Here is a 15,775-nt window from a genome sequence, read left to right as displayed (position 1 = left end):
TTTATTTTTTGAGATGGCGTCTCACTCTGTCATCCAGACTGGAGTGTAGTGGTGCGATCTTGGCTCACTGCAACCTCCTTCTCCAGGTTCAAGTGATTCTCCTGCCTCAACCTCCAGAGTAGCTGAGATTACAGGCACCCGCCACCATGCCTGGCTAATTTTTTTTGTATTTTTAGTAGAGATGGGTTTTCACCGTGTTGGCCAGGCTGATTTCAAACTCCTGACCTCCAGTGATCCTCCCACTTCGGCCTCCCAAAGTGCTAGGATTACAGGTGTGAGCCACCACGCCTGGCCAGTGCACTTATTTTTTTCTTTCTTGTCTTGCCTTTGATGTTGGTGTCAAGGTCATACTTGTCCTGTAAATAAGTTGAGACATCTGTCTTTTTCATTGTCTGGAAAAGTTTGTGTAAAAATGAAGTGATTGCTTCTTTCAGTTTTGGGTAGAATTACCAGTAAAGCCTGGGCCTGGGTAACTTTTTTGTGGGAAGATTTTTGATCCGTGATTATAGAGCTATATTCTCATTTTTCTAGACTTAGTTTTAAGAAGTTATTTTCTACCTCACCAGAATTTAAGTAGTTTTAAGAAGTTATTTTCTACCTCACCAGAATTTAAGTAGAAAAAAAAAAAAAGGAAAAAAAAGAAGTCATTTTCTAAGGATCTGTTCACTTCATCAACAGTTTATTAGTATTAAAGTCTATCTATTTTTTTTTTTTTGAGACAGAGTCTTGCTCTGTCTCCAGGCACCAAGCTGGAGTGCAGTGGCACAGTCTCAGCTCACTTCAACCTCTGCCTCCCGGGTTCAAGTGATTCTCCTGCCTCAGCCTCTCGAGTAGCTGGGACTACAGGCACACACCACCACGCCCAGCTGATTTTTGTATTTTTTTGGTAGAGGCAGGCTTTCACCATGTTGGCCAGGGTAGTCTCGATCTCTTGACCTTGTGATCCGCCCACCTCAGCCTCCCAAAGTGCTGGGATTACAGGCAGAATTTATCTTTTTAATATTAAAGCATCTACAGAGATACCCACTAGTTCGAGTTTTTCTTTTTAAAAATTGAGGTGAGTGAAATTCACATAACATGATCTGTTGCTTAACAAAAGTTAACATATGCTCCCTACATTATTCCATAACACATGTACAATGCATCTTATTATGTGAATAAATAATCTTTTGTAAAAGGAGACTCAAATATTTATTATTCACCATAATATCTTACATGTGGCAGCAGAGAAGCAAAATTATTAGAATGTAAGTATATTTCATATACTCCAAGATACTTAGATGTTATTTACTGATAGGTTAATTTGTTAATCAGAAAATGGTATTTGAATATAGTAAATTTTTTTTTTTTTCAACACAGTAATTTTTAAATACTAGGCTTTTTTTTTGTTTTTGTGTTTTTGAGATTGAGTGTCCCTCTTTCGCCCAGGCTGGAGAGCAGTGGTGTGGTCTTGGCTCACTTGGCAACATCCGCCTTCTAGGTTGAAGTGATTCTCCTGCCTCAACCTCCTCGAGTAGCTGACTACAGGCGCACACCACCACGCCCAGCTAATTTTTTTTGTATTTTTATTAGAGATGAGGTTCACCCTGTTAGCCAGGGTAGTCTTGAACTGTTGACCTCAGGTGATCCACTTGGCCTCCCAAAGTGCCTACCAAGCCCGGCCTGTTTTTTGTTTTGTTTTGTTTTTTTTTTTAAAAAAACAGTTCCATTGAGAGAGAATTCGCATACCATACAGTTCACACATTTTAAGTGTATAAGTCAGTGCTTTTTAGTGTATTCCTAGAGTTGGGTAATTATCACTTCACTTTTTTCACCCCAAAAAGATAATCTCTTACTCGTTACCTCTCACTCCTTGTTTTCCCTCAGCCCCCCACCACCTGAGGCAACTACTAATCTACTTTCTATCTCTATAGTTTTGTCTGTTCTGGATATTTTATATAAATGGAACTATGAAATAGATGGTCTTTTATAACTGGCTTCCTTCACTTAGCATGTTTTCAGTATTGTAGCATGTATCAGTACTTCATTCCTTTTTATGGCTGAATAATACTTAATTGAATGAATGTGCCATAGATTTTGTGTGTTCATTCATTAGGTGGTAGACTTAAGGTTATTTCTACTTTTTGGCAACTGTGAATACTACTTCTATGAACATTCTATTTTATGTCTGTATGTCAACGTAGAAAACATTTAACAATTTCTTGAGATTATGGACTTTCACACTATTTTGGCTTCTTACGAATAATGCATGGGGAAGCATCCTCATCTAATGAATAAATTCAAAATAATATTACGAAAATATTATTTGTAGATGACTAATATAACCATGACTAGTTTCTTTTCTTTGTTTGCATTGTTTACTTTTTATACTTTGGTTATCTTTTTAACTATTCATGAGCTACTCATGAATATAAAACCATTAATCCTATTTTCATGATAAATCAGTCATTCTTTTCAACCATTTTCTTTTTGTTTTTAAAAATTTTTTATTCAGCTCTCTGACAGGAGCTACTGATTTCTATGGTTTATCACTTAATATAATTTGGCAACATACTTGATAAATTCTGCGAGAACTGTACAGCATGGTAGCGAGGTTATTCTTTACTGTGTGTATACACCTGCAGTTATTAAAATGGTCAGATTCCATTCCCCCTTTTTAATGGATTCTTACTCCTTGGTCTCATCTCCTGTTAAGTTACTTAACCAAATCTGTCACTGGTATATGATTGAAAAAGAAAAATTCAGTTGTTTTTAAATCTAACCTTTTCAAATTATAATCTACATTTTTTAAAGTACCCATATTCAAATGAAAATTACTAAAATTCCTAGGTATGTTCAAGATCAATAAATTTAGAAAAAGCTTCAGAGTCTTTGAAAGGAAACATGGCTGCTTTTCTGAATTAAGTACCTTTATTTTCTTTTTTGTTTTTTAACTGTGAACTTAGTCCTGTGTGTTACTACTTTTGTTTTTGTTTTGGGTGTCTTACAACCAGGCAGTAACGGGTTTGAGAACCCATTAAGTTCAAATTTGTGTAGCCATGTAAGATGTTAGGATTTTATAGTTACCTTTTTTGTATATTGTGGCATTGACATCACAATTTTAAATAAGGACCGAAGGGAAATTTTAAAACCTATTTCAAAATATTATTATACAGTTTATGTAATGTTGCCTTTTTAAATGACTTATTAAAGTTCGTTGATATGATTGTTTTTCACAAACTAAATTACACACTTTTTTGTTTTACAGTATTTCTTACTGATCTAGGAATGTGTGTCTGGGATTGGAAGATCTGCAGTATGTTTTCATGATTTCTTCACATGAGCTTTTCATTACATTGTTGAAAGATGAAGAACGAAAGCTACTTGTTGATCAGATGAGGAAGAGATTCCCCTAGAGTAAATCTGTGCATTAAACCTGTAACTTCATTTTATGATATCCCAGGTTAGCTCTCCAGTCTGCCAGCTAATATGTTGGCATGTTTTGTCCCTCTATTCAAATTACCATGGAAACATATTTGAGGATTCTCTCTTATTTGTTGTAATTAACACTTTTGTTGGTAATTAATAGAAATTCACCTCTGTTTCATATCAGATTTCTGTATAAGCAGTTATGTGCGAGCTCGGCCGACCCAATGATTAGTGCAGAATCTGGTCTAGATACATGAAAAATTTTAGCTGGGGAAATAGACCAAGGTAACACTGCTGCCAATATGTTCATGCAGGTAACAACAAAAATGGGGAGAGGAGCGGTGAGAGATGCTGGGACCAAAAAGAGGACAGACGTTCGTGCATGTCAGTCTGTATAACTGTGCTAGTATCTGCTGGCTGCTTTGGCAGTATTGCCATTTTTGGCTTATTTGTTTGATTTTTTTTTTTTCCATTTTTGCCTTTACAAATATAAGCAGAAAATACAATGCTATTTTAAAATAAGAAACATAAACTTCAAAATTTGGTATAGATGAGAGAGAATTCAGTTGGTTTTACAAAAGCACAATTTTAGCTTCTTTGATCTTCACTAGATTTAAACTGGTTGAATGTCCAGTTGTAGAGGAAAAGGGTAAGGTTAACACATACAGAACTGCTGGAAATGCATTACTGAAGACTGCCTCTGATAGCTGAGCTGTAATTAGGGATTTTGGTAATGATTTTTGGGTCTCTGGGAAGAACATGCCCCCTTCTCTCTCAGAAAACACGTGCTTAATGTTTATTACTCAAAATTAACATTTTATAAATACTTTTGTTAGTATATCATGTTCAAAAGTAGGAACCTATATGTTAACTCTTTTCATATATTCCACATAGTTGCTTTGCATGAACTTAATATTTTTATCTTGTTTATATTTTCGTTATCTTTATTTTTAAAATGCATGCACTTACTAAATATAGATGTAACAAAATTGTGTTAGGTTATCTACGTGAGGATAAAGTTAATATGTAATATACACTATGTTGAATTGATCAGTTCTCAAGATGATAGCAGCTTTTAATTTATAGATATAATAATTTAAGTAAATTGTCATTCTCATAGCTGTATTTTTGAATTAAATTGTTGAAACATAAATCTTTGTTTTAGCCTCAGCAAGTGTCAACATTGGTTAGAGCATCAACTTATATTGTCAGTGGATCCTTGGAGGATTAGACAGATTTTAATTGAATTACATGGTATGACTTCAGAGCGCCAATTCTGGACAGTGTCTAATAAGGTAAGAAACCCTTTGTCAAGACCAGATACGAAAATTGCCCTTGTTTTTTTAGGTAATTTAATAGAAAAGCGGATCCATGACCTTTTTAATAAGGACCTCTTTTGCTTAACAGTTTTAAGACCTTCACATGACCATAATTGCATTTTTAAACATCCATGGACAGAGAAAGTAGAAAATGTCAGAAACAAAAAGATACCGTTGAGTAGCATCTAAAAATGAGATTTTCCATTTGTTGACAAAATATCTACATGCATTTTGTTATGTTTTTGAGATGGAGTCTCTCTTTGTCACCCAGGCTGGAGTGCAGTGGCACTGTCTTGGTTTATTGCAACCTCTGCCTCCCAGGTTCAAGTGATTCTCCTGCCTCAGCCTCCCAGGTGGCTAGGTAGCTAGGATTATAGGCACCTGCCACCATGCCTAGCTAATTTTTATATTTTTAGTAGAGATGGAGTTTCACCATGTTGGCCAGGATGGTCTTGAACTCCTGACCACAAGTGATCTGCCTGCCTTGGTCTCCCAAAGTGCTGGGATTACAGACATGAGCCACCGTGTCTGGCTGCATTTTAAATATAATCGTAAATATATGTAAATGGTATATTATTTATGCAGTCTGTAGCCAGTACATGCTGTGTATTGTATAGGGTATTTTATTTTTGGTTTTTTAATACCCTCTTGAAATCTAAAGCCTACAGTTTGGAATTAGTTCATTAATACTTCGTTATAGAACATTTTGGTTTTAAATGTTCCTTTAAAAAAATCCCAGCTAATATGTTATCTGTTTCTGAGTTTATTTATTAGAAAGTTTTCCTGCATAGAAAGTGCAAATGGAAGTAGTTTTTAAGGCACCATTTCAGTGGAATATAGTTTAAAGATAGAAAGGAAGTAATCTACAGATACAGAAGAAATTAAAGCAATATGGTAATGCTCCTAACTAACTATATACTTACTCCTCCCCTGCTGAAGATGTAGTAAAAAGGCAGCCAGAAATATGGTTTGTTTTTTTTTTTGTTTTTTTTTTTTGAGACGGAGTTTTGCTCTTGTTGCCAAGGCTGGAGTGCAATGGCACAATCTCAGCTCACTGCATCCACCTCTCAGGTTCAAGTGATTGTCCTGCCTCAGCCTCCCAAGTAGCTGGGATCACAGGCATGTGCCACCATACCCGGCTAATTTTGTATTTTTAGTAGAGACGAGTTTCTCCAGGGAAATCTCAAATTCCCACCCTCAGGTGATCCACTCAACTCAGCCTTCCAAAGTGCTGGGACTATAGGCATGAGCCACTGTGCCCAGCCTGTATTTTTTTAAATAGGGTTTAAACATACAAGTACACAGAAAGGAAAAAAATGGCTCTAAAAGTTAGTTGGGCTTTTTTTTTTTTAGCATTGATGCTATTTATTAGTGTGAATTTTTAAGATGAGGGCAGATGCAGTGTCTCATTCGTGTAATCCCAGCACTCTGAGAAGCTGAGGTGGGTGGATCACTTGAGGCCGGGAGTTCAAGACCAGCCTAGCCAATGTGGTGAAACCCTGTCTCTACTAAAAATAACAAAAATTAGCCGGGCATGATGGTGTGCACGTGTATTTCCAGCTACTTGGGAGGCTGAGGCAGGAGAATCACTTGAATCTGGGAGGCAGAGGTTGAAGTGAGCAGAGAGCACGCCACTGCACTCCAGCATGGGCAACAGAGTGAGACTCTGTCTCAAAAAGCAAAAACCAAAAATTTTAAAGATGTACAAGTATAGCATAATAGTTATTACAGGACATTCTGGGATTAACTGCCTGCTTTAGTTTGAATGTCAGCTTCATACTTAAATAGCTGTATAATCTTGAACAAGTTATTTAACTTCTTCGTGTTGCAGTTTCCTCATTTGCAAAATGATAATAGTAGCATAATAGTACTCACCTTAGTATTGTTGTGAGGATTACCTGAATTAATATATATAAAACTCCTAGTCTTTGTGTGTCTTTTTTTCCTAACAGTAATCCTTCAGAAAGTCCCAATCCATTATTTATTACGCACTGATTGTAGTGAATATGTTCATTTTCATCAGCGTTATATTATGGCTGTCATTTTCCTTTCTCTTTAAGAGACCACCTATGAATTATTTTTTTTAGTGCGGTTAAAGATTATTGAAAGATTCTTATCTAGATTTGGCTTTCTCTGTGTGTGTGTGTGTGTGTGTGTGTGTGTGTGTATGTATGTGTGTATGTATATATGTATTTTTTTGTTTCTTTTAGTGGGAAGTACCTTCTGTCTATAGTGCTGTTATCCTGGGAATTAAAGACAATTTAACAAGAGATTTGGTTTATATTCTTATGGCCAAAGGTTTGCACTGCAGTACTGTTAAGGTGAGTAAAAGTGTGTATCAAACACCTGTTAAGAATATGCATTTATGGGGCCAGGTGCGGTGGCTCACATCTGTAATCCAGCACTTTGGGAGGCCAAGGTGGGTAGAAGAATATGCTTTATGGCCAGGTGCCATGGCTCACACCTATAATCCTGGCACTTTGGGAGGCTGAGGCAGGCAGATCAACTGAGGTTGAGACAGCCTGGGCAACATGGTGAAACCTTGTCTCTACTAAAAATACAAAAATTAAAAACTGGGTACCTGTAATCTCAAATACTCTGCAGTCTGAAGTAGGAGAATCTCTTGGGAGGTGGAGGTTAGAATGAGCTGAGATTATGTCACTGCACTCCAACCTGGGTGGTAGAGCAATACTCCATCTCAAAAAAAAAACAAAAAAAAAAAGGTATATGCTTTACTAATTTTAGCTGGAAGTCAGGAACCAGAAATTCTTTTCCTAATCTCTGAAATTACAATCATGGCCTAAAAGGATATTTGAACAGGCATTCTGGTTTGTTCTTTTTCCTTTACCCTTATAATTAAAATGGTCTTGATCAAATAAATGGATACTGCTCTGTGCCTTTTAAAAGTTTAGAGAACGTGCAAAGATATTACTTGTAGAATTCAGTTAGTAAAGATTGTGTTCCAAGATTAAAAAACAAAATGTTCAAAGTTACTTTTGTAGTGTATTTTACATGAGTTTGCAGTCTGGGATGTTGAGACTTAAGTGGAATGTCAAATCATATAAAATAGTGCAGTTGCTTGACTGATGATACACTAACTTCTGTAGGAAGGTTAAAGACAGCATTTGGAAGGCAGAAATGAACTAAAATTGAGAGTTAAATAAGTTATCTATGTCCCCACACCAGCAGCATCTGTGATATTTGATAACTTTTATTTTAAGACAGGGTGTTGCCCTGTCACCCAGACCGGAATGTAGTGGCACGATCACGGCTCAGTGCAGCCTCAACTTTCCTGGGCTCAAGCGATCTTCCCACCTCAGCCCCCTAAGTAGCTGGAACCACAGGCATGCGCCACCATGCCCAGCTTATTTGAAATAAATTTTTTTTTGTAGAGACAGAGTCTTACTATATTGCCCAGGCTGGTCTTGAACTCCTGGGCTCAAACAATCCTTCCACATCGGCATCCCAAAGTGCTAGCATTACAGGCATGAGCCACTACACATGGCCAGAACTTGCTGGAAATACAAATTCTAGGGCCCTATCCTAGACCTAATGAATCAAATTCTGGGATGGGGCACAACATCTTTTAAAATAAACCCTCGAAGTAATTTTGTTGCATGCTAAAGTTTGAGAACTGCTGCTCTTGACCAACATTGTCCAGTGGAAACATAATGCAGGCCATGTATGTAATCTATAATTTCATAAAGTGAGGTTGATTTAAATGACTTATTTAACTCAATATGTCTAAACTATCATTTCAACCTGTAATTGATAGAAAAAGTTGAGATGTTTTGCATTCTTTTAAAAATATATGTGGTAAGTCTTCCAAATCCAGTATTTTATACTTTATAGAATCTCTCAATTTGGACTGGTCACATTTCACATGCTCAACAGCCATATCTAGCTAGTGGCTGCCATATTGGACAGTGCATCATGAGACACTTGTAAGCCATTGAGAAGTTTTAATAGAGGAATGTAGTTAGCAGCTTTTCTCCTTCCACACCTCACATAACATTTACTGGGCACAGAGACTGTTCTGCAATTTCATATACATTTGTTATTTCATTTATTCACGAAAAGTTTGTGAAAGGTATGATCTCAATTTTAAAGGTATTACATTCTCCAAGGGCACACAGCTAGTAAGTGTCACAAGTGTTAGAAGGGATAGAAGAAAACATATTAGCGAAATATTTAGGAGGTAAAATCTGGAAGCAATTGGTAACTGATTTAATGTTGAAGGCAAGAGAGGGAGAAAGAATTGAGCGTGATGCTCAGACTTCTGGTTTGGGAGTCAGAACAGGTGGCAATGCCAGCAAGTGAATGTACAAAAGCACATTTTTGCAGAGCAGATAATGAGTCTATGTTTACATTTTTAATATGAGGCTATGGTTGGAAACAGCCTGAAGCTTGGAGAATGGTCTGGACTGGAGTTACAGATTTGGGAGTTACCAAAGATCACCCAGAGAGAATATAAGGAGCATGAGACCCTAGGGAATGCAACACTAGGTCCAGGAAAGAGTGGTGTGATGGGTGTGAGGAGCAGACAGATGTAGAGGGTGTAATTGCTAGGGGAAAAGAAAATGTCAGGAAAAGGATGATACATAGCACCGAGTTGCAGCTCTTCATTCCTGTAAGATAACAGATGAGTGTTCAGTAGATTGGACGATTAAACGATCTTTGGCTTATGAGAGCTATTTCTTTGTAAAGATGGGGGTAGAAGCCAGATGATTGGAGTGAAGTATGTGGAGAAATAGAATCTAGTCTTTGGAAACATGTGAGTAAGATGAGTAGGAAAGGACTTGGATCATAGCTGATTTAATTTACTTGATTTGTTAGCCAATTTTATAGGCTAGTAGGGTGGTGTGCGAAGATTTTAGCATGTGCAACCCTTGAATGGTCTATGATCTAATTCTGAATATGTTGGATAGAGAAGGGTGCTTGTAATAGAATTTTACACCCATATAAATATGGAAGTCTTTGGTTATTTTATAACTTTTATAAAACTTGTTTAACAATATAGCATGTATTTTATATTGTTTATTGGATTTTTAAATTACAAATGTATTAATATTTATTGGACTAAATAATACAGGGATGAGGAAAAGAGAGTCTAGCATCACTACCTGAGATAAGCAACGTTAACCATTTGAATTAATCCTTCTCCTCTTTGCTCTGTCATCATAAAGACACACATTTTTTGGCTCCAAAGGAAAGGTGACCCAGGCTGCTCTTTTTCTTTTCCTAGGACTTCTCCCATGCTAGACAGCTGTTTGCTGCTTGTTTGGAGTTGGTAACAGAGTTCTCACCAAAGCTTCGTCAGGTCATGCTGAATGAGATGTTGCTTTTGGATATTCATACCCATGAAGCTGGGACAGGGCAGGCAGGAGAGAGACCGCCATCCGACCTTATTAGTAGGGTCCGAGGCTATCTGGAAATGAGGCTTCCTGGTAAGACTGTTTCACAAAGACAAATTTCTGAAACTCAGTACTCAAATAATTGTGGGGGAAAATTTAAAATAACATTCACTTGAGTCTGTCATCTTTTAAAAAAAATTATTTCACTCCTAAAACAGAATTTGGGTTTGGTGTTCACTTGAGAACATTGGGAAAAATGAAGGAAACTGTTCGTTCCCTGGGATTTCTGTAACAAGGTACCACCAACTGGGTGACTTAAAACAACAGAAATGTATTCTCTCCCAGTTCTGGAGGCCAGCTGTCTGAAATCGAAGTGTCTGCAGGGCTGTGCTGCCCCCAGAGGCTCCAAGAAAGACTCTGCTTTGCGTCTTCCTAGCTTCTGGTGGCCCAGCAATCTTTGGCTTGTGGCTGCATTGCTCCAGTCTCTGCTGCTGTCTTCACATGGCCTTCTCCCTGTGTATGTCTGTGTTCTCTCCTTATAAGGACACCGGTGGGTCATTGGATCTAGGTTCCACCCTAATCCAGCTGACCTCCTCGTATCTAATTACATCTGCAAAGACTGTTTCCAAATAAGGTCACATTATCAGGTTCCAAGTACACATCAGTTTTGGGGGATACTTCTACACAGTAGAGAAACTATATTGCAATTTTCCGGTGTTTGAAAGAATCAGAATGTCCTTGAGTGTACAGGTTGAAGTTTTATTTTCTCGTTAACAGCCACAAAATGCCCTCACACTGTTTGCCAGTGAGCTAGAAATTCACCTGTGTCTACTTTAGGAACAGATCTTGGGTGCTTAATTCTGATTGTAAATGTCTTACTATGAAAAGGGGCTTACCATATAAATGATCATCTATGACATATATAAATCGATCATCTATGACATATATAAATCTTTCTTAGTTAAAGCAGCTTCTTTCTTTTCTATTTTAGGAGTATTTAGAGCAATTAAATCATACTGTACACATTTAATAGTATAAACAGTGAAATTGCATTGTAAAGGAAGGTGCTAGTAATGTGTCGGAACAGAAACAAGTGCTACCGTCTTGAGTCTTTTGGGTTCATTTCTAATTAAAGTCCAATTTCCGAGGCCAGGCATGGTGGCTCACACCTGTAATCCAAGCACTTTGGAGGCCAAGGTGGGCAGATCACCTGAGGTCGAGAGTTCAAGTCTAATTTCCAGCAGGGTCATGCAGTCATAGATCCCAACTTTTTAGTACCCTATAGAGAGAACACCTTTGACCTTTAACACATCAGTGCTCTTAAATGTTGTAATGTCTTCATGAGAATTGATCTAACAATATGCTGGCATTAAAGCACACATGCTGCTGATATACATGTTTACTTTTTAAAAGCAGGAGGTAGGTTTTCCATACAGGGTTTTTCTAAAATCAGAAAGAATGTTTAAACCCTGTTCGTTGAGTGCTAACTACGTGTTAGGCATTGTTCTAAGCTTTAGGTGCATAACTCATTTAGTCCTCGTAGCAGCTCCATGAAGCAGCTGCTATTTCCTTATCCCTATTTTATAACTAAGAAACTGAGGTGCAGAGAGGTTGAGGAATTTGCCCACAGTCACACAGAAAGAGACAGAACTATGGCTTTACTCTGTCAGCCCAGCTTTGAAGCCTATGCTCTTACTCTTTGAAATGGTTGAAAATGCCTTTAAATAATTAGTCTTTGTACTACCGTTTCGGCCTAACAGTTTGTAGTTCACATCAGTTTTTTGGGGATAGGGAGGGCATACTCTTTGAAATGGGTGAAAATGCCTTAAAATAATTAGTCTTTGTATTACCGTTTCAGCTTAACAGTTTGTAGTTCACATCAGTTTTTTGGGCGTAGGGAGTGTAAAAGACCGATAGCGTTGCATATAATTTTTGTAAACTCCTAACTTATTAAATGTTCAGCAACTTGTCCTGTAGCTTGTGCTTATAAACAGTACCGAAAATTAAAAAAAAAACAGTACTGAAAATAAGAAGGAGTCTGGATGTGGTGGCTTATGCCTGTAATCCCAGCACTTTGGGAGGCCGAGGTGGCCAGATCACTGGAGGCCAGGAGATTGAGACCAGCCTGGCTAACATGGAGAAACCCTGTCTCTACTAAAAATACAAAAATAGCTGGGTGTGGTGGTGCATGCCTGTAATTCCAGCTACTCGGGAGGCTGAGGCAGGAGAATCACTTGAACCGAGGAGGCAGAGGTTGTGGTGAGCTGATGTCGCTACCACTGCACTCCAGCCTGGGCAACAAGAGTGAAACTCAGTCTCAAAAAAAAACAAATAAGAAGGAAAGGTGCTATTGTTTCAAATAGGAAGAACATTAAAATGATCTTTTTCCACAGGTACAGTTCTTGTCTTTGACTTCGACCAGGCCTCAGTTACGGACTAAGCTATCTGAGTCTGGCATAGCCTCGTGGCTGTGATGCTCTCACAGCTCTGTACTCCAGTACCGCTGAAAGCGTCAGGGTTGATAGGCATGGTCTCTCCATGGAGAGCAACATCTGCCACCTTTTCTGCTCTCCTTTAAGAAAAAAAATTCCCTAGTGATAGAAGGCCAATTTTTGGATGAATTAGATGCATGGCCCCTCTGTAGAACACAGAAGGGGAAGCACTCTTTTACATGGGTTGACCTGGCTTTATTATCAGGAACAAGAAGTGATCTTAAGTGACAAGAAATTCAGCTTTTTAGTTACTATAGAAATAAGGGGCCAGGCGTGGTTGCTCACCCTGTAATCATTCCAGCTCATCCCAGGCTGAGGCAGGAGCACAGCTTGAGGCCAGGAGTTTGAGACCACCCTGGGCAACATAGTGAGACTGTCTCTACAAAAAAATACAGAAATAACCTGGGCATGGTAGTGTGTACCTAGAGTCCCAGCTATCATGGAGGCTCAGGGAGGCTGAGTTAGGAAAATTGTCTGAGCCAGGGAGATCAAGGCCGCAGCGAGCTGAGATGGCACCACTGCTCTCCAACCGGGGTGACAGAGCGAGACCCTGTCTCAAAAAAAAGGTAGGATGAGGGGGCTACAAATTTATTGTAAGACCAGTTTTATGTCTGGAGAGAGACCTTGACTTTTAATACCTTTGTAGCTAAGTAGGATGCCTTTTTTAAAAATTTTAAAATTTTTTAATTTTTTTTGAGCCAGGCCTCCTTTCTATTCCTCTGGCTGGAGTGCACTCCACCTCCTGGGCTCAAGCAAGGCTCCCAACTCAGCCTCCCTTGGTAGCTGGGACTACAGGTGTTCACCATCACAACTGGCTAGTTTTCGTATTTTTCTGTAGCGATGGAGTTACGGAGTTTCGCCATGTTGCCCAGACTGATCTCAAACTCATGGACCCGTTTCTAGATTCTGATTCTCCCTTAAGAATTATTCCTCTAGGCCGGGCACAGTAGCTTGTGCCTATAATGCCAGCACTTTGGGAGGCTGAGGCAGGTGGATCACAAGGTCAGGAGTTCGAGACCAGCCTGGCCAATCAATATGGTGAAACCCCATCTCTACTAAAAATACAAAAATTAGCCAGGTGTGGTGGCACGTGCCTGTTGTCCCAGCTACTCGGGAGGTTGAGGCAGAAGAATCGCTTCAGCCCAGGAGGTGGAGGTTGCAGTGAGCCGAGATCGTGCCACTGCACTTCAGCCTGGGCAACAGAGCCAGACTCCACCTCAAAAAAAAAAAAAAATTATTCCTCTAGTCAGCCGGCATTACTAATCAGAGTGTCAGGTGATGAAGCTTTGAGTGAGAGTGCCTGATGATGAAAGGAATCCTTTTGGCAAAATGTATAGAACTCAATGATGTGCATGTATTTGGGGAACTAATCTCACTTCTGTCGTCTTCTTTTTTTTTTGAGACAAAGTCTTACTCTGTCACCCAGGGTGGAGTACAGTGGCGCGATCTCGGCTCACTTCAGCCTCCACCTCGTAGGTTCACGTGATTCTCCTGCCTCAGCCTCCTTAGTAGCTGGGATTACAGGCGTGAGTCACCGCACCTGGCCTGTTCCTTCTTTAGAAGATGATGCAAATAATGTATTTTTATTTTGCTGTGTTCTTATGCATCTTTTTTGTTATGTCAAATCTTTTTTTCTCTTGGAGTAAGTTGAGAGTTAAATAAATAGTCATAGGCCCTATCTTTTTAGAAAAACTGAGAAATATAGTTACCCTAGAAAAGGAGGCGTTTAATAAATCTCCCCATTTTCAGCCTTAACATTGTTATTCAGGATTCATTTTGGTTTCTTTGCCTTTTTCCTGAAGTACATTAAAACCTGATGTTACATACTTTGAGCCACAAAAAAATCACAACGTATTAGGGTATATTTAACAATTATTTATTTCAAAGGAAGTAATGTTCAAAATAAGCCTGGGTTATTTTTTTCTTATTATTTACCTAAAATTGTTTCTGGTGCAGTAAATGTTTGTTGAATAACTTGTCTCTTATGAGTATTTTAATCAGAAAAAAAAAATAGGATAAATATGTCAACTCAGATTCTATTACAGTTTGATTATATGGTTTACCTACTTTGCTGTAAATGTGCTGAAAGTTTATTCCATACTATTTTGTACTTGTTTTATTTGTGTGATTGTTGTCTGCTCACTTGAATGATAAACTTCTGGAAGATAAGTGTCTACTCTTAGATTTGCACAAAGGAATGTTGACTCCTAACGATAGGTGATTTTGTTGATTAATGGGGGGAACATGCAATCTGTTGTTGGGAAATTTTGCAGAAATGTGTGAAATGTTAGTATTTTTTTATTTTTATTTTTTCTGTAGCTATTGGTTTTCAAATTTTATTGATTGATTGATTGAGACAGAGTCTTGCTCTGTCATCCAGGATGGCTGCATTGGCATGGTCATAGCTCATTGTAACCTGAAACTTTTGGGCTCCAGTGATCCTCCTGCCTCAGCCTCCCAAATACGGGCACATGTTACCACTCTTGGTTAATTTTTAAAACATTTTTTGTAGCCAAGCATGGTGGCTCACACCTGAAATCTCAGCACTTTGGGAGGCCGAGGCATGTGGATCTCTTGAGCTCAGGAGTTCGAGACCAACCTGGACAACATAATGAGAACCCATCTCTACAAAAATGCAAAAATTAGCCAGGTGTGGTGGGAGCTGTGGTCCCAGCTACTTGGGGAGGTTGAGATGGAAGGATCACTTGAGCCTGGGAGGTCAAGGCTGCAGTGATCCATGATCACATCACTGTACGCCATATTGGGTGACAGAGCGAGACCCTGTCTCTTCAAAATTTTGTTGTTTGTTTTTGAGACAGGGTTTCACTCTGTTGCCCAGGCTGCTCTCAAACTCCTGGCCTCAAGTGAACCTCCTGCCTTGGCCTCCCAAAGTGTTGGCATTGCAGGTATGAGTCACCATAGCTGGCCAGTTTTTTTATTCAGTTGAACTCTGGGCAAGTATTTGCTTTGTTCTGACTTTAGTGTTGTGATAGTAATTCCAACTGTTTTCTTCTTTGCTTTTTAGATCTTCCTCTTCGTCAAGTTATAGCTGAGGAGTGTGTTGCCTTTATGTTAAACTGGAGGGAAAATGAATACCTTACACTCCAAGTTCCTGCATTGTTGCTTCAGAGTAATCCATATGTGAAGGTAATTAATGTTTAAATAAAAGGATTATTAGGATAGTAGTATTATACTTGTTTAA

At 38.6% G+C, this 15,775-nt stretch overlaps 1 protein-coding gene across 1 annotated transcript in view; it reads left to right on the top strand.

Moving 5' to 3' along the window:
* Positions 1 to 15,775, top strand: part of LOC110568382 (integrator complex subunit 8-like) — a 53,253-nt gene that overhangs the window by 21,587 nt on the left and 15,891 nt on the right. The window contains 8 exon segments of the mRNA XM_064384527.1: positions 2,830 to 2,900; positions 3,266 to 3,386; positions 3,388 to 3,442; positions 4,574 to 4,594; positions 4,597 to 4,703; positions 6,938 to 7,048; positions 9,973 to 10,174; positions 15,599 to 15,720. Coding sequence (XP_064240597.1) covers positions 2,830 to 2,900; positions 3,266 to 3,386; positions 3,388 to 3,442; positions 4,574 to 4,594; positions 4,597 to 4,703; positions 6,938 to 7,048; positions 9,973 to 10,174; positions 15,599 to 15,720 — 810 coding nt within the window.

This window comes from Aotus nancymaae, unplaced genomic scaffold (assembly GCF_030222135.1).
Source record: "Aotus nancymaae isolate 86718 unplaced genomic scaffold, 86718_ANA_hifiasm-v0.15.2.pri h1tg000036l, whole genome shotgun sequence".
Classification (NCBI taxonomy): domain Eukaryota; kingdom Metazoa; phylum Chordata; class Mammalia; order Primates; family Aotidae; genus Aotus; species Aotus nancymaae.
This window is presented reverse-complemented; position numbering and strand designations above follow the sequence as displayed.